The sequence below is a fragment of the Nomascus leucogenys genome, chromosome 22a, assembly GCF_006542625.1.
Source record: "Nomascus leucogenys isolate Asia chromosome 22a, Asia_NLE_v1, whole genome shotgun sequence".
Taxonomy (NCBI): domain Eukaryota; kingdom Metazoa; phylum Chordata; class Mammalia; order Primates; family Hylobatidae; genus Nomascus; species Nomascus leucogenys.
This window is the reverse complement of record NC_044402.1, coordinates 77,689,090-77,713,932: the sequence shown is the minus strand read 5'-3', so window position 1 is coordinate 77,713,932 and position 24,843 is coordinate 77,689,090. Positions and strand designations below refer to the sequence as shown.

The following is a 24,843-nucleotide window of genomic DNA, read 5'->3' as shown; positions in this document are numbered from 1 at the left end:
ACATGTCCCTTAGACTCTATGATATTTGATAGTAAAAGAGGTATTGAAGGCATATTTTCTGCTCCTCCTGCTTTCAGATTCCTCCTTCTGTCCCTACTTCTGAGATGGAGACTGAGTAGGGAGTCACCAAATTGATCTGGAGAAGATGAACTAGATGTGCTCAGATTATGGACCCTGGCCTCAGTGGGGAGAAAGTGGAATTCTAACCCACCAGTCCAACTGTCATATCCAATTTTAAACTCTGGCTGGGAACCATGGCTCACACCTGTAATCCCAGCATTTTGGAAGGCCAGGCAGAAGGATTGCTTGAGTTCAGGAGTTCAAGACCAGCCTGGGCAACATAGTGAGACACTGTCTCTACAAAAATAAAAATAAAAAACATGTCTGGCAGCAGACTTCTCACTGGAAACCTTACAGGCCAGGCGAGAGTGGCAAGACATATTTAAAGTGCTGAAGAAAAAAACAAAAACTTTTATCCTAGAATAATATATCCAGGGAAAATACCCTTCAAAGACGAAGGAGAAATATAGATTCCCAACAAACAAAATTTGAGGGATTTCATCAACACCAGACTTCTCCTACAAGAAATGCTAAAGGGAGTTCTTCAATTTGAAAGAAAATGATGTTAAGGAGCAATAAGAAATTATCTGAAGGGGCCTGGTGCAGTGGCTCATGCCTGTAATCCCAGCACTTTGGGAGGCCGAGGCAGGTGGATGACCAGAGGTCAGAAGTTCAAGACCAGCCAGGCCAACATGGCGAAACCCTGTCTCTACTAAAAATACAAAAAAAAAAAAAATTAGCCGAGCGTGGCAGTGCATGCCTGTAATCCCAGCTACTCGGGAGGCTGAGACAGGAGAATCACTTGAACCTGGGAGGCGGAGGTTGTAGTGAGCCGAGATTGCGCCACTGCCCTCCAGCCCAGGCAACAGAGTGAGACTCCATCTCAAAAAAAAAAAGAAATTATCTGAAGGTATAAAACTCACTGGTAATATTAAGTACACAGACAAGCACAGAATATCATGACACTATAACAGTGTTGTGTAAACTACTCATGTCTTCAGCAGAAATTCTAAAAGGTGAATCTATCGAAAATAGTAACTACAACAACTTTTCAAGACATAGATAGTAGAATAAGACATAAATAGAAACAATAAAATGTTAAAAAGTGGGGGCAATGTAGTATGGAGTTTTTATTAACTTTCTCTCCTTTGTTTTTGCAATTAGTGTTAAGTTGTCATCAGTTTTAAATAATGGGTTATCAAGGAGGATCACTTGAGCCCAGGAGTTTGAGATCAGCCTGGGCAACACAGTAAGACTCTCTCTATATAAAGAAAAAAAACTTAAAAAAAAAAAAAGAGAAAACAAGACCCAATAATCTGTTGCCTACAAGAAACACTCTTCACCTATAAATACACACATAGGCCTAAAATAAAGGGATGGAAAAAGATATTCCACACAAATGAAAACCAAAAAAGAGTAGAAGTTGCTATATTTCTATCAGATAAAATAGATTTCAAGAGAAAACTATAAAAAGAGACAAAGAAGATTATTATATAATGATAAAGAGGTCAACTCAGCAAGAGGATATAACAATTATATATGCACTCAACACTGGAGTACCCAGATTAAAAAAGCAAATGTTATTAGAGCTCAGGAGAGAGATAGACCCCAATACAATAATAACTGGGGACTCCAACACCACACTTTCAGCATTGGACAGATCATCCAGACAGAAAATCAACAAACATCCAACTTAATCTGCACTATAGACCAAATAGACCTAATAGATATTTACAGAACATTTCATCCAACAGCTATAGAATACACATTCTTCTCCTCAGCCCACGGATCATTCTTGAGGATAGACCATATGTTAGGCCACAAAACAAGTCTTCAAAAATTTTTTTTAAAAAAATTAAAATCAGGCCAGGCATGGTAGCTCACACCTGTAATCCTAGTACCTTAGGAGGCTGAGGCGAGTGGATCACCTGTGACCTATTCATATAACGGACACTACACAACAAGGAGAATGAAGGAACTAAAACTTTGTGCAATCACATGTATGAATCTCACAAACATAATGGTGAGCAAAGTAAGCCAGGCACAAATGAGAACACATTATATGATTCCATTTATATAAAATTGAAAATCAGACAAAATAAATCAGTGATGTTGGAAGTCAGGACCTGTTGGGATGGTGGAGATAGTAGTGACCAAGAGGAAGGCACAAGAGCTACTTTGGGGTGGTAATATTGTTCTTTTCCTTGATCATACTCACATAGGTTACATAGGTGTTGATTTTGTGAAAATTCATTGAACTGTAAACTTACCTACTTTTCTGCATGCATGTTATCCTTAAAAAGTTTACTAAATTACCTGTACATCCTTATGATAGGAAATCTAGAAAATAGAAACTATATGGTGTTAAAAAACAGTTTTCAAAATAAGGAAACATTATGACTATCATATAAATATAAAATGAGCACATCAAAGATTTTATTTAACTCATTAATTAATGAGAAAACCAGTAAGGTGTTATAGCTGGTTCAAATGGATTTGATTTACAGAGATCTATATTACCTGCCAGACAAAATTTATTTGCATCCACATGAACAGGGATCATTTCCAGTTATAACAGGAAACATTTGCATTAATGTCAATTTTCTACATCTTCACCTCTTTCTCTACAGAGTTGTAAATAGTCTAATCAAAGACTAGTCGAAGACAATGAAAGTAGAAATGAATGGATGCACTAATTAGGACACCCACTAAATTTCAAAGGCTTTAACATTTTTACTTACAATAGAGTAAAATCAAAACAACCTGTAATCCTTCTATTCAGGAGTAATCTATATATACACAATTTTGTGCCATATTTTTAAATATTATGTAAGAATTGTCTTATATCTAGAGCAAAATTACTTAAGTAAAATTTTTAGAAAACAACTTTCCATATTGAGTACAGAGGTCTTTTTCCCCTTTGTTCTAAAAATCCTCTGTTCACATTTCTGGTTATTTCCTTAACATATTTTCTTAGAAGGAAAAGTATTGGATCAAAAGATATGACCATTTTTAAGACTCTTGATACATATTGCCGAGTTATTGTGGTGGTGGTGGTGGTTGTTGTTTTGTTTTTGAGACAAAGTCTCACTCTGTCGCCCAGGCTGGAGTGCAGTGGCACAATCTCAGCTCACTGTAACCTTTGCCTCTGGTTTCAAGTGATTCTCCTTCCTCAGCCTGAGTGGCTGGGACTACAGGTATGCACCACCACACCTGGCTAATTGTTGTATTTTAGTAGAGATGGGGTTTCACCATGTTGGCCATGGTCTCGAACTCCTGACCTCAAGCGATCCACCTGCGTCAGCCTTCCAAAGTGCTGGGATTACAAGTATGAGGCACTGTGCCTAGCCTTATATTGCCAAGTATTATAGGAATACTTTGCAGCACATAATTAGGTTGGAGGGTGAGAGGAAGCAAAAATCTTTCTAAGCTACTTTCATACTCCCAGAATTACTCCTGTCCGTAAGACTTCCAGGAGTAAAACATGTTTATAGTTTTGCAACTACCCACCATCTGCCTTTTTCTCTTCCTTTGCTTTTGGACTTTGAGCAAAAACCCAGTACTTGCCTAAGGAAAAAGTGTGGGTTGGCACAGCAAACCACAAAAATCTCAAGTTCTAACCAAATTTAAGGCTACAAGACGCCTCCCTGCACTGATGGCTTCATCTGTATTAGGTTATAAATCCTTTGAGGAATTTTCTAGGACCCAATTCAAGCCCTACTTCCCGTGTTTACACATATTTTCTGATCTGTTTTGCCAGTCTTGATTTAAAATATTCTGGCAGCCGAGTGTGGTGGCTCACGCCTGTAATCCCAGCACTTTGGGAGGCTGGGTCGGGTGGATCACGAAGTCAGGAGATCAAGACCATCCTGGCTAACACAGTGAAACCTTCTCTCTGCTAAAAATACAAAAAATTAGCTGGGCATGGTGGCACACGCCTGTAGTCCCAGCTGCTAGGGAGGCTGAGGCAGGAGAATCGCTCGAACCCAGGAGGCAGAGGTTGCAGTGAGCCAAGATCGCACCACTGCACTCCAGCCTGGGTGACAGAATGAGACTCTGTCTCAAAAAATAAAATTAAAATAAAATTAAAATAAAATAAAATAAGATAAAAATATTCCGACATATATCTAACCATGAGACCCAACTTAATTCAACTATTCTATCAATTGCCTACTGAGTGCCAGGAACTGTGGTGTGCCAGGCCTAGAGAAAGTCATGAGCAAAACAGACTTTTTCCTGCTATAGGAGCAGAAAGATGTAGTACCTTTCTTCATCCATCATAAGCGTCACAGTTGACACTCCTATAACAAAAGACAGATTAACAAGAGAAAAGCAAAACAAATTTATTTAACCAAAGTTTTACATGAAATGGGAGCCTTTAGAAATGAATAGCCCCCCTCCCCCCAAAAAAGAAATGAATACCCAAAGATGCAAGGAAAACTGTGTTTTTATGCTGAGGCTCGATGAAGAATGGACAGCCATGTAGAAATGTGATTGGACAATAGAGTATGATCTTACTGTAATAGGCTCAGAAGAAACCCAGCAAGGCCTGCCTTTCTGTTTAGTTTCTTCTGAGTCTCTTTATGTAGCATTCCTTCCTCCTGAGTATGGGTAGGACCCCTCTGGAATGAGAGTCTTCAGGACAAAAGGGAAAGAGTGACCTAGAGGTTTTATGGCTTGCTTTGCAGAAGAGTGGTCCTAGTTTCTAGGACCTGTCATGGGGAAGAGGAATTCTGATTTCTTTCTTTGCTTTAGAGGAGAAAAAGGGACAAGAGACAGGAGAGCAGCAGAGGGTCAGAGAACACTTGATTCTGAGGTCCTTCCAGTGTCCTTCAGTTTAAAGTACTCAGCCAAGGGCCGATCATGGTGTCTCACACCTATAATCTCACCACTTTGGGAGGCTAAAGCGGGAAGGTCACTTGAAGTCAGGAGTTTGAAACCAGCCTGACCAACATGGTGAAACCCTGTCTACCAAAACACAAAAATTAGCCAGGCGTGGTGGCGGGTGCCTGTAATCACAGCTACTTGGGAGGCTGAGGCAGGAGAATCGCTTGAACTCAGGAGGCAGAGGTTACAGTGAGCTGAGATTGCACTACTGCACTCCAGCCTGGGCGACAGAGTGAGACTCCCTCTCAATAAATAAAAAAAAAAATAAGTAAAATAAGTAAATAAATAAGTAAAGTACTCAGCCAAATGAGGTGCCATACTTTGGGGTAACATGTCCTAGGTCCTGATACTGTGCTGAGGATTTAGAAAGTATGATTACCATATACTATATAAAATATAGCCATATATATAGAAGGAACATTGCACATTTTAATGTCAGGCTATTTATTATTTTGTTTTATTTCTTTATTTTGTAGAGACAAGGTCTTATTATGTTGCCCAGCTTGGAATGTCTATGCATAGGCGTGATCATAGTGCACTGCAGCCTTCAACTCCTGGCCTCAAGGGATCCTCCCGGCCTCATCCTCCCAAGGCTATTTATTATTTTGTTATATTGGTAGGTAGGTCTCTTACCAACTGGATAAAATGTTCCTTGAAGGCAGGGGCCATGTCTTTACTTCTCTGGTATACTCCAAAGTGCTGAGCATTTAATAGGCATCCAGTGGAGAGCAACCCTGTTGAAAACATTAGTGCCTCATGTCTGCATGAACCAAGCTTGCCTTCCAGCTCCTCACAGAATCTCTGTGGGCATAAGTAACATGATTGGAAAACATGAAATAACTTACTATGTAAGTGATCATTTTACACTTTATATCATCACCAATAGGTGGCACCATCAATTTTAAAATTATATTTTCTGTTGTTCATAGCCCAAAATTGTACGTATTTATGATGTTTGTTCAATAGATGTTTATTGGACTCCATGTACGTAGAAACTTCTCAGCTCGCCACTAACACCAGAGTAAAAATAAAAGTATTACAGACACGCTTTATCATACTTTCTTTTCTAGTAATACCCTAAAAAACATGTATTTCCACTTTCAGATTTCATCCCCGTTTTAAAAAAAAACATCTAAATCTTGGATAACAACACAAAAACAACAGATTTATAATTTTGTCCTTTCGTGCGTGTGTGTGTGTGTGTGTGTGTGTGTGTGTGTGTGTGTATTCCAACCCAGCTTAATATCTTATTGTAAAAGGGAAAAAGGGGTGCAAAAATAAATAAAAAGCAAATATAAAAACCTGGGTTTTAGTGGGGGAAGGGGACCTATCAGCAGAATTTAACCCGAGGTGGCTTTCTAGTTAACACAATTTACCACTCCTCTCTTTCCTTTTGGAAGATAACAAAAGTTTGATTCAGGCACAGAAGAATTATTTCAACAGCTTCCAAGGCCGCATAATCCCATCTGGAGATAATAAAAGGCCCCATTCCTCTGTGTTTATTTCAAGAGGTTCGTTCTTTGGAATGACCTGAGGTTGCAAACTGTAGAGCAGTTGCCAGCTGAAGAGGACTACAGCTTGAGTGCTACTCAGGAAGTCTGTATGGACCTGGGATAACTCCTCTGAGATTTCCTTAGTGTAGAAAGAGGCCCCTGTGCCCCTCCTTCTCTACAAGATGAGGGCAAAAAAGGGACAAAAGAGAAAAAGAGGGGAAAGGGAGCAGTGAGGAAATGAAACTGCAGTATTTGCATCAAACACCATATAATAGTCACTAAGTCACTAATTTATCCACCTACTGCTGAGAGAAAAGGAAACTCTGCCCAAGTCTGTGCCTTTTTTTTTTTTTTTTTGAGACGGAGTCTCGCTCTATCACCCAGGCTGGAGTGAAGTGGCGCGATCTCGGCTCACTGCAAGCTCTGCCTCCCGGGTTCTATGCCATTCTCCTGCCTCAGCCTCCCGAGTAGCTGGGACTACAGGCGCCCGCCACCATGCCCAGCTAATTTTTTGTATTTTTAGTAGAGACGGGGTTTCACTGTGTTAGCCAGGATAGTCTCGATCTCCTGACCTCATGATCCGCTCGCCTCGGCCTCCCAAAGTGCTAGGATTACAGACGTGAGCCACCACGCCTGGCTGTCTGTGCCTCTTTTTACTGAATGTCTTTCAAGTGTGATGAATGGCATTAGGGAGTTGGGAAGATGCAGAGAGGGAACATACAAGGGTTTTTGTCATTCAGGAGCTTCCAATCTAGTAAACCATAAGAGTGTCTTGTATAGTGGTGGTTAGAAAGGCAGGCTGCTTTATTCATTTGTACCACAACTCCACCACTTATGCACATTGTGCTAATTTCAAGCAAAGGGAAATATGGATCCTCTGATGTTTTTAGAAATTCAAAATAAATTTTAAATGAAGTAAAGCAATGAGGCAAAGTTTTTATTTCAAACCATGAGCCCTTCTCTCCCCACTAGTTGAGAATCTCTGTGATACTTATTCAATGTGATGAAAGATTGCTCAGGCTCAGAAAGGGGCAAGTTATGATTGGAGACATTGACTTTGCAACATAATCAATTCATCTAGTTTTGCAATTACCTTGACAGCCTAGGTCCAGGATCGGGGAAATTAGATGGTGTGTCCTATTCAGAGTTGGGATTGGCAAGACTGGCTCATGGGGCAGGGATGATGAAACCAGCATGCTGGTCAAAGCCTTTGCTAAATATCTCTCCATGGAGCCCAGGCTCAGAAATGGCTGTCCAGCCTTTTGCAGCCCTTCCTAGGCTGCCATAAAAATGTACACCAGGTGGCTTCAAACAACAGAAATGTATACTCTCACAGTTCTGGAAGCTAGAAGTCCAAGACTAAGGGATTGGCGGGATTGTTTTTTTCTGAGATCTCCAAAGGAGAATCTGTTTCATGCCTCTTTGCCAGCTTCTGATGGTGGCTGGCAATTGCTGGTATTCCTTGTCTTGTAGATGCATCACTCACATCTCTGTCTCCATCTTCACATGATGGTCTCGCTATATGTCTGCATCTTCACATGGCCCTCTTCACATGGACGTTAGTCTTGTTGGATTAAGGGCCCACTCTACTCTAGTATGACCTCATCTTAACTAGTTACATCTACAATGACACTATTTCCCCCAATAAGCTCACATTCTGAGGTACTGAGGACTAGGACTTCAACATATCTCACCAAGGGGACAAAATTCCACCTACGACAGGCCTGATGGCAGGGAAGAGAGCTGAGTGTCATAGGGGGAGAAGGAGGGACTAAGGGCTGGTCAGACTGGCAGGGAGTACAGGGTGGAATTCTCAACACTCAGGAATGGTGGAGGTGGCTTTGGTCTCAAATTGATCCGAGTTTAGGATAACTATATTGGTTTATGCAGATTTAATTGTGCCTCCAGTTTTAGAACTTTTTTTTTTTTTTTTTAGATAGGGTCTCCCTTTGTTGTCCTGGCTAGAGTGCAGTGGTGTGATCATAGCCCACTGTAGTGCTAACATCCTGGGCTCTGTCTCTTGATTGGCTGGGACTACAGGCACACTGCACTATGCCCAGGTTTTTTTTTTATTTGTGTAGAGATAGGGTCTCACTAGGTTTTCCAGGCCGGTCTCAAACTCCTGGGCTCAAGCAGTTCTCCAGCCCGTACCTCCCAAAGTGCTGGGATTATAGGTATGAGCCACTGCACTCAGCCTAGAACACGACTTTTTAACCATCAGGACTTTACTTGGATATGTGAGTTAAGTGCTTTACCAAAGTCCCAGTGTAGATGGATTCAGTCCTCTCCAGAGGCTTGGGGTGCTAATCTGGTTGGAAGTGAGAAGCTTGGGGACTTGTCTTAAACTGTGCTTTATGGCAAGCTCATCATGTTTACATGGTTTGTTATTACTTAGGGCAATCTGGGATTAGGGGAGCTGATGAAGATTAGGGAAGCCAGACCCCCAGTCAACCCTTGGACTTGCCTTGGTCTCTAGCTTATCCTTTTATCTTGCTGACCTTTCAAGATCTGTTGTAACTATATTAACTCAAATCTGTTTGTTGGAAATTGAACCAAGACTATATGATCTCCATGCTCTCAGACTCACTTACTGGCTTATGCTCATCAACAGAGAGAGGGCAGTGTGCAGCATATGAGTTAGCTTTTGTAGTAGAATAGTTCAAGCATTTTAGAGCAGGCTATAGCCACAGAAGACTTGCATAGTGCGGCAACACAGGTTGTACAACTTATGCAAACAAAAAGATGCACATTTAATTAAGTATGGTGAATGGTCACTTCTGGGGAGGGGGAGGAGAATAAGAGGAGGAACATAAAATAGATGGATGGAGGGATAGATAGGTACATAGATAGATAGATAGATAGATAATCAATAGATAGGGATAAATAGAACAAGAGAGAGGCCATGAAGAGACTGATGAAGAGAGGGTACTATAGACTGAGGAGTATTATTAATTCAACCTCCTGCATCTTTAGTCTAAAAAGAACAAGAATAGCCAGAATGTCTGGATTAAAAGTGCGAATCCTCTACCCACTAGGTTTTTGTAAGTTAGCTAATCTCTCTTTCCCTCAGCTCATTTAAAACAGAGGTAATATTAGTATCTACCTCATGGAATTGTGAAAATTAAATGAGTCGGAATGTGTAAAGTGCTTAGAAGAGCACCTGACACTCAACCAGTAACTACCAGTAATAAACATTCAACCATATGGTCAGGAGAATTAAGTAAAATAATCCATATAAAATGCTTAGGCACTTAACAGTGCCTGGCCCATTGTGTTCAATAGACGTTAGTTAGGCAGCTGTTGTCATAGTCAACATCATTGTCATTATCATCATTTCTTTAAATGGCCAACTCCATTCCTTTAGTCACTTACAGAGAGGTAGCTGGACACAGTGTTGTACAGTGGAAAGAGAATGCTTTCTCCTATACTAATGCCACCTCCATCTTTTCCTTTTGTGTGATCTTAGGCAAGTCACTTCTTCCAGCATTGGTTTCTGCAAGTAAGCCTCCTATACCCGTTGTCAGCATTAAATCTCACTCTGGGCACATCACTCATTTGGAGGCTCCAGTGTTGAAACCCCACACTTAACTCTGTATTAGCTATTGTGCCAGGCAAGCAAAGACAAGGGCCTGACCTTTGGGGAAGTCATGTTGGCCCTAGTGAAATGGCCAGACCGTTAGGCATACCACGCCCTGTACTTACGCAAGCCTCGTCAGTGCAGCCTAAATGCGTAGCCCCAATGTGGAGTCATTTGGAACTATCAGTGTCACATAGAAGCAGGGACCCAAAACAAGATGGGTCAATCTGGGTCATTCCCCATTGTCTGAGGGATTCTACTTGTCTTGTTTTGACTTTCGATTTTCTGTTTTGTGTCAGAGTTACCCAGAAATTGCTTTGTGTCAGGTGTTATACTGTTTCACATGTATTCTCTCATTTAAACCTCATAATAACCCTGTGAGGAAACAGCTGCTATTCTCCCCTCATTTTATGGATGGAGAAACTGAGGTACAGCATTTTAGAGTAATTTACCCCAGATTACACAACTAGTAAGTGGCTAAGCCAGTAGCCAAACCCCAGCAGTCTGGCAGCAGAACCCTTGCTATTATATAATACTACCTCTTGGAAATTTCCAGGGAGTTTGGCAGTTTGGGCCAAAATGAGAATTGGACATAATCTGTGATCCAACAGTTTCACTTTAATGAACTTACGTAACAAATCTGTTTGACTTGCTGTTTGAATTGCTTATAATGACAAAAGAAAAAAGGTAAACATCCACCTATAGGAAACTAGTTAAATAATTTATGCTATATTGTTGCAACAGGGTGATGCAGACTCATGAAAAATAATAATGCAGGCTGGGCACAATGGCTCACACCTGTAATCCCAGCACTTTGAGAGGCCGAGGCGGGTGGATCATCTGAGGTCAGGAGTTCGAGACCAGCCTAGCCAAAATGGTGAAACCCCGTCTCTACTAAAAATACAAAAAATTATCCAGGCATGGTGGTGCGTGCCTGTAGTACCAGCTACTTGGGAGGCTGAGGCAGGAGAATTGCTTGAACCAGGGAGGTGGAGGTTGCAGTGAGCCGAGATCATGCCACCGCACTCCAGCCTGGGTGACAGAGCAAGATGCTGTCTTGAAAAAAAAGAAAGAAAGAAAAGAAAAAGAATAATGCAGATGTATATGCATTCATATGAAACTATCCTCAAGATATATTCTGAAGTGAAAAGAACATTGTAAAACTGTGTATTTTTTATTTTTTAACCTGGCTCACTACTGACAGATGTATTTTTTAAAATATTGCAAAATAGCCGGGTGCAGTGGCTCATGCCTGCAATCCCAGCACTTTGGGAGGCTGAGGCGGGTGGATCATTTGAAGTCTGGAGTTTGAGACTAGCCTGGCCAACATAGTGAAACCCCGTCTCTACTAAAAATACAAAAATTAGCTGGTTGTGCTGGTGTGCACCTGTAATCCCAGCTATTCAGGAGGCTGAGGCAGGAGAATCGCTTGAGCCTGGGTGATGGAGGTTGCAGTGAGCCGAGATTGTGCCACTGCACTCCAGCCTGGGTAACAGAATGAGACTCTGTCTTAAAAAAAAAAGAGAGAGAGAGAGAGGAGAGAGGAAGTAAGAAAAAAGTCATTGGTGGTATGGAGGTTTCAGACCCTCCTCAAAGGTTCCTGTTCACTTTGGGTTTCTAAGGAAACCTGATTCAGTCTGAGTTCCTGAAGTACGACGACGACGACTCCTGCAGGTTAGCACTGTGGCCACTTCCGTGCCTCATTTCACTTAACGCTCACAACTATGTATAAAGTAGTTTTATTATATCTACATTTTACAGATTACTATCAAGTAGATCTGAGCCAAGAGTGCCACCAAAACAGATCCTCCAGTGGTAATCAAAGGCTGAAATAGGCCTCCCCTACTCTGTTCCATCCCCACTCCATTCAGTTTTTAAGGTAGCCAAGGGTCTCCTAGACCAGTGCTTCTCAAAATGTGGTGCCCAGGCCAGCAGCATCATTATCCAATAGGAAGTTGTTAGAAATGCAGATTCTCAGACCCTACTCCAGACCTGCTGAATCACAAACTCTGGGGGTGGGACCAGCCATCCGTGGGGTTTTATGTTTGGTTTCAGTTTTGTTTTTTGAAGCAGGGCCTTGAACTCCTGGCCTCAAGAGATCCTACCACCCTGGCCTCCCAAGTAGCTGGGACTACAGGCATGTGCCACCACACCTGGCTGATTTTTTTTATTTTTTGTAGAGACAGAGTCTTGCTATGTTGCCCAGGCTGATCTCCAACTCCTGTCCTCAAGCAATCCTCCTGCCTCAGCCTCCCAAAGTGCTGGGATTACCAATGTGAGCTACCATGCCTGGCTCATCTGTGTTTTAATGAGCCCTTCAAGTAATTCTGATACATGTTAAAGTTTGAGAACCACAGTCCTATGCTAATGGCTTCACCTGCCAAACGTTTAAAGCACACCGATGCCTGAGTCTCACCCCAACCCAGGATTCTGATTTAACTGGTTTGGATGTAGCCTGGTCATGGGTTTTGTAAAGCTCCCCACATAAATGGAGACCACTGCAACCTACACCTTCTGAAGCAGCCACTTTCATTGGGAATGGCTAATGTCACACTTATGGCATAAAGACAAGCTGCAGGGACTAGCCACCTATGTGAGGACATCACAACTTCCCAGTTTTAAGTCTTTTTCCCTTCCCCAAACCCTGCACCTAAACCGAGAGGCATGGGTGAAAAATGCTCCTTGGCTAAGCAGGTATGAGCTCATTAGTTTTGATAGCTTCATGTTTCTTACTTTAAGCCAATAAATTCAGTCTTTAGTGAGTATTAAGAAGATGCAGGAGAGAAAATATCAAGTTGCCTAGAAAATAATTTAATAGATGAAATGAGATCTATAAATGTCATAGTAAAAGCTTAATATTATCAGCTCACTCCTTCCTGGGCTTATATATTTTGTACTGAAGGTAGTATCATATCGCATAGCACATCTCCAGTATAAGAGAGTTTCAGTCAGCATTTGTCTAATAAATTAATCTGTTAATTAATAAGTGAATGGATATCACTGATGAAGAGGCTGATTCTGTCTTTGGCGTCCAGTGCCCAACTTACTACCAATGCTGCTCTTGGCGTGAAAGTCTTGGCATGAAAGTCCATTGACAATCAATGTGCTAGGATTAGGGGCTAGAGCTGAATGTCACCAGAGAGAGACTATAAACCCAGATGGAGGCCAGGCACAGTGGCTCATGCCTGTAATCCCAGCACTGTGGGAGGCTGAGGTGGGCAGATCACTTGAGGTAAGGAGTTCGAGACCAGCCTGGCCAACATGGTGAAACCTTGTCTCTACTAAAATACAAAAATTAGCCGGGCATGGTAGTGTGCCCCTGTAATCCCAGCTATTGGGGAGGCTAAGGCAGAAGAATCACTTGAACCTGGGAGGCATCGGTTTCAGTGAGCCGAGATCATACCACTGCACTCCAGCCTGGGCAACAGAGCGAGACTGTCTCAAAAAAAAAAACCAGATGGAGGCAGGAAAGGAAAAGTAGGTATAGTGGTCATTAAAGCTGGTGGCCAAATATTTCCAAGTCTCCTCCCTGGGACATAGAAGGGTCCCCCTATATTGCCCAGGCTGGTCTAGAACTCCTGGGCTCAAGCAGTCCTCCTACCTCAGCCTCCCAAAGTGTTGGAATTCTAGGCGTGAGTCACCCACCGCACCAGTCCAGATCTCCCATTGTATTCATGACTCCTCATTTGCCCTGTATAATCAATGGCCAGAGTTTGCAGGCCCACTGGGCAGGATTCTCTGCCATGGATTGCAGCCAGCCACCCGTCCAAAGGAGGGTAGTCTTTGTTATAATGGAGGAATGAGGTACACAACCCTCCCTAGGGATCCTTCCTACTGGTTTAAAGGAATTAGAATAAAGCCTTATCCAGAGAGGGGTGGTGACCAAGCATGCAGCACAGGTAATTTGAAGCCCAAGCTCAAAGATAACTAGACTGTTTTGCCAGCCTTGGACAAAGAGAGTGTAGTTTTTGAGGATAACACCACTGTCCTGCTATCTGCATGTGGGCAGCCTCCAGGGCTGCAGTGAGGTTTCAGTCTCTGAGTATGGTCAATGACATCAACTGTTCTGATGGCTTTAGCAGAAATTAGGCAGAAAATGTGTGCATATTTGAACTGTTTAGGGAATAGACATAGGAATAATCAAATATGCAAAACCTACTGCTTTGAGATTTTTTTTTTTAACAGCTGTATTCCCTACAGAACAGGTTTTTCTTATTGCCTGGACCCAAGAGCATCTCCTGGTTCTTCCTGTTAGAATACTGAATGTCCATGGAGAGTTTAAGATGAGGAAGAAGAGGGCTGTCTCCCAGCTGAAACTGGTGCAGCAGATCATGCAAAGTAAAACCTCAGCAGCTGTGATGAAGTAGAGCTAAGGGCCTGGGTGTCTGTCAACTCCAAGTGGAAGATTTCCCCAGCTTTCTAGGTATTTGTGCTTCCACTGAGCAAGCCAGACACAGACTTGAATGTCATCACAATTTGTGCCTGTGACATCTTTCCCCAAGAACAGCACAAATTGAACTTTTACATTCTTCATAATATGGAAGGAAAGGTATTGACTGAGCCACTCCTTTATGCCTCAAGACATCTCATATATATTTATATGGATACATACATGAATGTATATATTCTGTCATAATAACATTCTATTTTTTTTATTATAACACAATGTTAGGATAGGCTACATAGACTGCATTAAACCCTCAAATAGAAGTTTATATTATGCATCAGAAGCCAGTGCAGGGGCTCTCCTCGGCACAACATCTGTAAGTGGTGACTTGGAGGTTCAGGCTCCTTTCATCTTAAAATGCCATCATCTTCAGCATTTGGCCTCAACAGTTGCCAGAGAGGGAGAAGAGAGTATGTATAAGACCACAGTGCAGGATCTGTGGTAGGTCTGCAAGCACTGCTGTCACTTCTGCCAAATCCCGTTAGCTAGAACCCAATCATATGGCCCCATCCTAACTGCAAGGGAAACCTGGGAAAGGTCTTCTTGTATGCCAGGAAGAGAAAATGAAATTGACAAGTATCTAGCCAGTCTTTGCTACAAGTTTCTACGTGTTGGAATTATTATCTATATTTTTCTTCTGATTATGCTTAGCATTCGATACTATGTAGACTGCCTTGTTGAGTCCTACTGTATTTTGTGGCATCCACATGCAGCATCCCATTCCTCACAACAGGACTAGAAGTGGTCACAAGTTTTATCACCCACTTTATGGATGGAAACCCTGAGGCCCAGAGCAGTTACATGTCTTGTCCAAAGTTACATAGTACTGTTAACTTAAAAACACAATTTATAAATTTAGACAAAGAAAGAGGAGACTTTATTTCTTATAAAGGGTTATAGCCTTCAAGGTGGCTATCTCACAGGCTGGGAAGCACAGCCTTCAGCAGAAGCCCAGAGACAAGCACTTTGAAGGCAGAGGGGTTGGGATGGAGCTTTATGCTGAACAGGTTGACTAAATATACATATTCAACAGGTTACAGAGGAGCTATGAATATTCATGAGGGTGGTCCTGACACATGCATATCGAACAAACATACATGTAACACATGACCCATGTTCACTTTGGGATGGAGACTTAACATTTCAATGTATTACAGTCAGTCCCTACACATCAAAAGGTCATTTCAGGACACAAAATCTCACAAGTACACAATCTCTGTAAACTAGTCAGAACCAGTCCATGGTTGGTGGTCTTATCAGGAAAAAGTTACTAAAATTAGTCTCTCATCCAGTGAAAGCTGTAGTTATGGCTGGTGGAACGGGGGTTCAGTTGGGCAGAGTCTATGAGCAGGATGATTTGCAATTGTTTAAATATTGCTTATCTTGAGGCCAGTGCTTGTTTAGCTGCTGGAGAAAAAGAAAATCCTTGTGGCAGTTAGAGCATAGTTTCTTCCTTAGGTGTAGGAGTACATGACTTCCCCTCACCTGGCATGGCCTTAGGTCCTGTTTATAATTCGGTATCTTATTGCCACAAAGAATCTGTTCTGTGAGTCATGTGATCTCTATTGGAACATTAATGCTGCTCAGTTTTTGTGTCTAAACCATAAAAGAGAGGGGGAGTATAATTAGGCCTGTCTGACCTCCCATCATAGCTGGGAACTAAGTCTTTAAATTTTTTTCTGGGGTCCTCTTGGCCATAGGGGGTCCATTCAGTCAGTGGGGGCCTTGGGATTTATTTTTAGTTTACATTGCTAAGTGACAGAGCTTTTCTTCTTTCACTCTGAGGTTAGTGGTCTCTCTGCTGTGCCACACTGTCTTCCCTAGAAGCTCAAACTGGATGCCCAGCCCTCAGTGTACAAACTCAAGTATGCAAGAAATACATCTTTATTCTTTTATGAATCTACCTAATTTATATGTTGGAAGGTGTCAGCAATTAATATCATCATTTTGGTATTTCTCTACCTTTAAAGATATGTTTACATTTGGGGTGGGATGAAGGTTTGGTGGAGGGGAGGGTGGTAGCTTGGGCCAAGGTATTGGGAAATCCGTTTGTTCCTCATGTCAGCTGTTTGAGGAGGCAGCAACCCAGATGTCCACAGTTCCTTCTGGCCTTCCTTTACCGATACTGATGCACCTGTGCCTCCTTCCTGTTTGCATGGCCCATTTGTGCCCAGCATCTCCCTGCTATTTTGGGGCCACTCCAGGGTCTGGGAAGTTCTGTGGGCTTATAACATACAGCCATTCTTCTCCCCAGCTTGCTGCCTCCCTGAGACACAGAGGTAGAGAAGTAGGAAAGGACCTACCCTACCCAGGCCTTTGCCCTCTCACTTTTCATCCATCCTACTTCCCACCAGTGGAGGGATGTGTTTCTAGTCTTCCAGGGAAGCCCCTCTCTCCTCAAACCATTTTCTTCCAAATACTTTGGCTTTATTCCAAATCCTCTCTAGTCCTCTGAGATTTCTTTATAACACAAAACACAACTTACAGAAGTTGTGTTGTTGTTTTGCTGTTTATCTTGTCACATTATTTCCCTACCTTGAGGCAACAGGACAAGGGCCTGCTGTCCAGGGCACGGAGGCAGGGAGGAAGTGGTAGGGGAATACTAAGAAAAAAAAAAAAATTGTCGATCACATGTGTATCACATTTAACTTTATCAGGTCCTTGTGAGGTGAGTATCTGTGTGTCATTGTTCTGAAACTAACAGTGAGGGGACGAAGCATTGATGGGAGTTCTTACAATATATTTGGGAACTCGCAGATGAGTGCCTCTCCTGCCTGATTGGTCTTTCAATGTACCATCCCAACCCACCCACCTCAATCACCATGGCTTGATCCTGCAGTCTCGGTGATCAAGCTTTCGGTTAAGAATTGGGTGATAATGAGCTAGTTAATCCAATTAAAAAAATAATAATAATTAGGATCTGGGCTCAGAAGCCCCACAGCTGTGAAAGCCTGGCCATAGATTACTAGTCTTCTAAATGTGGAAAAGATTTTTCCTTTCTCTAGCTATTTAAGTCTTTATCAGTCACCCTGCCTCGGTTATCAACACACGCCCTAGAGTAAATCTGTTCCCTGGGGGTGGAAATAGAAGGGGCATGTCATTGTACATCCACACTGATGAAGGGAAAGGAAACATTAAGATGGTTTAAGTGGAAAGGTCACATACAGCTTGTACTAGAGAGACACCATGCTAAAGCAAAACGTCGTTTAAAAAAATTCTGACTTGTCATGTGCTCAGAAATGCTCAAAGGGTACAACCATCACCAAGGGTGGGATGGGAGGGCAGGGGGAAATAAAATATGAAGCACCAAAAAAAAATTCTGATTTGTATTTGTGAAATTCAATAGAATCCTATTCATTAAATGGATTTTAAAATCATTTCAAAGCACATTCGGCTTTCAAAAGATGTTTGTTTAAAGAATACAGTTGGCTTTTGGTCAAAAAATGAAGTTTCGGTAATGCATAGTAACAACTGTAGTGTAACTACTGGCCACAAAATACCAGGTGCCAGGCCAACCCTTTTCGAACCATTTAAGAGAACCAAGCCAAGCAAAAATGCCCAGCCTAGCCTTACCCAGAAGTTCAAAAGCTCAGCCTTTGTCACCAGGAAAAAATTAATTCAAAGAGCGAAGCCATTATTAGGCACAACCAGGTATTCTGTTGTAAACATCTTTTGTTAATACATGTTGAAAGATGAACTTTCTCATGTTTGAATGAAAGAGGGCTGCTTAAAGAGAGTTTAAACAAAGCCAGGTTCAAGGTTTTCTTCTTTTCTTTCTTTTTAGATTTCTGACATCATATCTGTGGGATCCACACAATGGGGAGGTGCTGGCCTTGGAATCCATGGTTCCCCAGCTATCATTTTACTTTAGAATTACAGTGTTCTCTGTTAGTGTCAAGGGAATGAACCTGAAGAGAAAAGACCAAACATAGGACTGTTACAGGGAAGAAAAATATGAAAAGACCTAAAGATGCACTTCCTCATTATAGGTAAGGAATCTATTTCCTAGAATCCTATAAAGAGCTCAAGTGAATTTGCTTTAGTTAATAAATGTGATTTAATTATAATGATAATACCACAGCATATCTTTTGTTTCCTCTTTTTGAATTGCTTCCTGTTAATTATTGAGAGAAGAAATTCAGTGTAACTTTTTTGTATTCTGATAATGATGAGGCTGTCTCATGTGTTCCGTATGTGCTTCACAATGTATGCGTATGTGTGTGTATATAGTTAAGTTGAAGAAGATGGCCATGTGTGGTTGCTATAGACAGATGTAAGGCTAAAGAAAGGGCTCCATGGTGTTAGAGCAAAACCTCATCATAAAAAGCTCTTTTTTATACTTAGGACCTGATGGTATTGGGAGGAAAAACAAACATTCAGTCTTGGAATGACCTGAAAAACCTGTGGTATGAACCTACTCCCCTTTCCTCACCCTGGGATTAGGATGAAGTTCTGCAGTTCAGCTAAGGTGACCAATTCACTTTGGTTCATCCATGTTCCATGTCTCAGGAAGACAGGAAGAGTCTGGGCTACCCTAGGTTCAGCTGATGGAGTCTAATGGCCCTGTATGCCTCTTCACCAGTAGGATGGGGGTGGCTGACATCACTGACATGGACTGTAGGGCTGGGACTGTTCTGACCACCTTATATGTCCCTCTCATTTGGTCCTCACAGTGTCCTGAAAAGTTTGGTGGCTGTCTGCATTTCACACATAAGGAAACCAAGGAAAAAGGAGAGTAAGCTATTAGGTTGAACCACATGGAATTCCTGTTTGTGTAGATCCAAAAGGTTAAATATAAGCAAATGCATATTATTCAACCTACAACTTGCCCAATATCACAGAGTTGGTAGGTGGTGACCCCAGAGTTTGAACTCTCAACTACCCAGGATCATAGCTACATATCTGTATTATAGATGACAGATCCAAGCTCAAAGCAAATGCATTATATACATATATATTGCTATCAGTAGACTACATCCTTTCTTCTCCAGTCTGTGGCTTCAACTGCTGATTTTATTCAGGTCATAGTGTGAAAGTTGGCTCAAGTCAGACAAGACTGCCCTGCCTGTGGCCTGTTCCTGCTGTGCAGCTAAAAGCAGCCCATCAAACCAGCTCTCTCAGGCTGGCTGCCCCAAAACCTGCCTGCCTAAAAATATCTTTCTCTCAGATGGCACAGAGCCATACACTCCATCTCCCCAGCTGAACTTCCCACCATTAGAACGACTTAGCTACCCACATGCCTTCCACCCAAGCCATTGTTAAAATTCAACTGTGAACCCTATAATCCTCTCCTGTTAACACACTAATGATTAGCTTATCAGGTTACATGAACTCGATCTTGGATCAAGTGAAGTTTGTTTGGGACTTGGGCTGCAGATGGGTAAGGTCAGGAGCATGAGAGTGAATCATGGACTATTAGATGTGGCAGTAACATTAGAAGCTGTACTGGCCAGTCCCAGCATTTTACAGACGAGGAAACTGATGTTTAGGTGCCAAAGCCTAGGTGTCTTGACTTCAGAGTGACCAACCATCCCAGTTTGCCTGGGACTGAGGGATTTCCTGGCTGTAGAACTTTCAGTGTTCAAACCTGGAAAGTCCCAGACAAACTGGAACAGACTGACCACCGTGCTCGATTGGGAGCCCAGAACTCTTCTGCTTGACTGGACAAGTCAGGTTGGAGCGTGCCCTTGCAGTAAGAACCCCTGGGCTACTTGGTACAGCTCAAAAATGCCAGGTGGGGAAATGACCACAAACCTGGTTTACCAAGGCTGGCTCCCCTTCAGTCTCTAAGCATGGACTTGGATGCCAGGTGGGAGCAGCCATATTGCCCCATGACTGACCAAAGTGTTAGCCTGTTGGGCCACAGCATTTAGGGAAGCTGGTCACATAGAGATGGTCTCAGAAAATAAGGCTGTGGTATGGTTTGTGTACTTCACAGAGATAGGGCCACTGTGTCAGCCACAGCTCTGTGGTTCTCAAAGCTTGGGGGTGGAGTGCTGCTGCTGTTTGTCTCTGCTGCACATGGCTGCACAGATGTTGGAAATGGAGAAGTATTTGGTCAGGGAGATGGATCAGCAGGGTTCCCCGTGCTATCATCATTTCCTTTTTTAGAAGTTTTGTCATTTAGAGGTTTTGAATCTTGCAATAAGCAGTCATCCTTGATTAACTTTGGACTTTTTCCCTTAAATGTCAGGCACCTAATTTTAAACTTTTTCCTGGTTTTACTTCTCCTCCCAGGCTATTTTGTCCCCAGTCCTTGGTTGTTTGGCAGTTGTTTCCAATATAGCGCCTCCTGCTTTCCATTCAGCCGGGATCCAGCTCTAGCTCATGCCCTGTACCTGGGCCTATGTGTGTAAACTAAAGAAGGGAAGGATGCGGGGCACGGTGGCTCACGCCTGTAATCCCAGCACTTTGGGAGGCTGAGGCGGGGGGATCACGAGGTCAGGAGATCAAGACCATCCTGGCCAACATGGTGAAACCCTGTCTCTACTAAAAATACAAAAATTAGCTGGGCATGGTGGTGCGTGCCTGTAAATCCCAGCTACTCGGGAGGCTGAGGCAGGAGAATAGCTTGAACCAGGGAGTCAGAGGTTGCAATGAGCTGAGATCACGCCACCACACTCCAGCCTGGGTGACAGAGTGAGACTCTGTCTCAAAAAAAAAAAAAAGGAAGGAAATCAGGAGGCAATGAAGGAATAACACAAGAATCCCAGCCAGGCAAAATTGTCAATGTAAGTTCTCTTCAATATTCTCTTTCCTGCATGCATTGCTTTAACATATCCCCAAACCCACCTCCACTTCCATCCCTACCTCTACACACATCTACAAGAATCTAAACTTTTCATGGTCCACCCTTGCTCTCAACCATCACTAAAATGTCCTTAGTGCCAAAATAACAAGTTTACTGATCTGGTAAACGAATCTCTGATGATGTGGGTTAAAGTTAGAGGTGCAGCCCTCAGAAGTGAATCTTAACTTTGATCTTTATAGTTAATATCCTGCCGAGGCTATCTTAACACTTTAATAAGTGTAATTCTTATGGAGGAACTGTGGAGCTGGGAGGGCAGGTAGTGGCAGGAAGCATAGTGGAGGATTATTTTGGGAAGAGCTCTGTGATGAGCTCTTTTTTCTTTTTAACAAAGAAAAATACAGGATGCCCAGTTGGATTTGAATTTCACATAAACAGCAAATAATTTTTGGTATAAATATGTTCCATGCAATATTTGGGATATACATATACCCAAAATTATTTCTTTCTTTTTTCTTTTATCAGTTATTTAATTTGCAAATATTCTTCTTCCAGTTTGTGGCTTGTCTTTTTGTTCTCTCAAAAGTACCTTTCATTTTTTTTTTTCCTGAAGACATGCCAGTTTTATTATAAATTTTTTTTGCACACAAAACAATAAACATTTTCTAAAAATACATACAAACAAAAAGATGCATATCAAACATATTAGGAAGGTTGCACATGGGAAGACAGGGAATAGAAATGGGGGGTAGGAATTAAAGAAAATAAATGAGAGAGGGACTTTGTATGGATCAATGATAATAACTCAATCCTCTATTTGACAAAGAAGAAGGAGAAGGAAGAGGAAGAAAAAGAAAGTGGGACAAAGGATCAGAAAGGGAGGAAAATAGAAAAAGGTAGAGTATGACTCTGGGGTAGACCTGTTTTGTTGTTGCTGGGTTGGTTGGTTGGTTGGTCTGTCTGTTATATTTTTCATATGTTTCGCCATGTTGGCCAGGCTGGTCTCGAACTCCTAGCCTCAAGTGATCAACCCTCCTCGGCCTCCTAGAGTGCCGGGACTACAGGCGTGAGCCACCACGTCCAGCCCCCACATTGCGTCTGGTCTCCGTGGTAGACCTCCCAGACGGGGCGGCCGGGCAGAGGTGCTCCTCACTTCCCAGACGGGGCGGCCGGGCAGAGGCGCTCCTCACTTCCCAGACGGGGCGGCCAGGCAGAGACGCTCCTCACTTCCTAGACGGGGTGGCGGCTGGGCAGAGGCGCTCCTCACCTGGGGCGGCCGGGCAGAGGCGCTCCTCACATCCCAGACGATGGGCGGCCAGGCAGAGACGCTCCCCAGCTCCCAGAGGTAGCGGCGGCCGGGCAGAGGCTGCAATCCCAGCACCCTGGGAGGCCAAGGCAGGCGGCTGGGAGGCGGAGGCTGCAGCGAGCCAAGACCACGCCACCGCACTCCAGCAGGGGCAACACGGAGCACCGAGTGAGCGAGACTCCGTCTGCAGTCCCAGCACCTCGGGAGGCCGAGGCGGGCAGACCACTCGAGGTCAGGAGCTGGAGAGCAGCGCGGCTGGCTCACATGGCGAAACCGCGCCTCCAGCCAAAGGACAAAAAGCAGGCAGGGGTGGTCTCACAGGCAGCCCGCAGGCTGAGGCAGGAGAATCACGGGAGTCGGACGCAGGGAGTGTGCAGCAAGTGGAGTATATTGCAGCCTGGGCCACGGAGGGCAGAAAAAAGAAAAAAAGAAAGAAAAAAGGAAGGAAGGAAGGGAAGGAAGGAAGGAAGGAAGGAAGGAAGGAAGGAAGGAAGGAAGGAAGGAAGGAAGGAAAAATTATTTCTTATCTGAAATTCAAATTTAATGGGGCATCCTGTATTTTACCTGGCAATTCTATCTGTGACCTGTGATGGCTCCTAAATATGCAGCCTGTGCAGTAGAGGGGCAGGATTGCTGTGGAGTTCAGAAGTTTCCAAATTCTGGCAGAAGGCAACCAGCCCTTCAGGGAGGGCATCCCATGATACAGTCAGGTGAAATTGCTGCCCCCAAAGCCAGCCCTGCTGATGCCTGGGGGCATCCAAGGCAGGCCTGAATGGAACATGCCCAGAGACTGGCCAAAGTGCCAGTGAAGTGGGTGTGTTCTGCCAGATCCTTCCAAGAACATAAAGTGTCTAGTTCTGGTGCTGACAATTGACCTAATATCCACCACACTAGCACACTATTTTTAGGCCTAAGGAAGGAGTGCAAGATTTTAAAAATAAGGTAGTAGATATAGGGGAAATTACATTCAAAAAGTTCAATCCTGAATGTGAGTTTAAGACCAGGAAATGCAATATATTAGATCTAGAAAACGTTAGTACAAGTAGCTTTCCATATATAAATACCTAACACTGGCTGTGCATGGTGGCTCACGCCTGTAATCCCAGCACTTTGGGAGGCCGAGGTGGGCAGAATCACTCGAGGCCAGGAGTTCGAGACCAGCCTGGCCAACATGGTGAAACACTATCTCTACCAAAAAATAAAAAAATTAGCCGGACGTGGTGGTGCTCATCTGTAGTCCTAGCTACTTGGAAGGCTGAGGCATGAGAACTGACTGAACCCAGGAGGTAGAGGTTGCAGTGAGCCAAGATCGCACCACTGCTCTCCAGCCTGGGCAGCAGAGTGAGACTCTGTCTCAAAAATAAATAAATAAATAAATAAATAAATAAATAAATAAATAAATATAAAATACCTAAGACTAAGACCCCACACTTTTCTTTCACTTTTTTTAATGAATAAAGGTAATGCTACCAGCTTCAGGAAAATTGCTTTTGCCACCCATAGTGTTTTGTTTTCAACTAATAAAGATAGAGGCTGTTTTGTTGTCTGCTATTGGCTTCCATATATAGCCGACAGCTATACCCTGTCTACACTTCCAGATCTACTCTCTACCCTTCTCTGTCCTGCTCTATGCTCTGGGAAGCTGACCCCTTATGGACTCCCTTCCCTTCTAGATTCTGATTAGGGCCAGCCAGTGGGAAACAACAATAAGAGATCAGATGGTGGGAAGACAGAAAGATCAGAAGAGTAGCTTTATTCTTGGTGTTTATTAAAATGCTCATGATTTCAACAACCTAGTAAAAAGCACTCAATAAAATAGAAACAGATGCATACTTCTTTAACATGATACAACACATCTAGCCAGCATTCTGCTTGATGGGGAAAGGCTAGAGAGGTAGCCCCAATAAAGTTAGGAATAGACAGGGTGTTCACTATCATAATTACTATGTAAAATTTTACTGAAGGTTCTAGCAATCATGACTTGGCGTTATAAAACTTCAAGTATAAAAATAGGAAACTAAGAAAAATGTTTTCACTATTTGTAGATAATGTGACTCTGATTTTAAACCCAAGAGACTCAACTGAAAAATTATTATGAACAATAAGACAATTCAGTGAAGTATAAAGGTGGAAAATTAATATACAGAAACCAATCAATCTTATATGTGCAAATAATAACCTACTGGAGGATATAAGGATGAAGGACCTTATTTAAAGTAGCAATAGAAAAAATAAAAAACTTAGGAACAAATTTAACAAGAAATGTGCATGCCCTATATGTAGAGAACTTTAAAATAAAACCAAGGAAACCAAACAAGCTTTGAA

At 42.7% G+C, this 24,843-nt stretch overlaps 1 protein-coding gene and 1 pseudogene across 1 annotated transcript in view; both read left to right on the top strand.

Annotated features, from left to right (window-relative positions):
• The window catches only part of NFE2L2 (nuclear factor, erythroid 2 like 2), a 162,709-nt gene that overhangs the window by 88,494 nt on the left and 49,372 nt on the right, over positions 1-24,843 (top strand). The window contains exons 5-6 of the mRNA XM_030803673.1: positions 18,249-18,453; positions 18,809-18,932. Coding sequence (XP_030659533.1) covers positions 18,873-18,932 — 60 coding nt within the window. The 5' untranslated portion in view covers positions 18,249-18,453; positions 18,809-18,872. The remainder of the gene's footprint in view (positions 1-18,248; positions 18,454-18,808; positions 18,933-24,843) is intronic.
• LOC100601776 lies at positions 16,378-16,919 on the top strand (annotated as a pseudogene).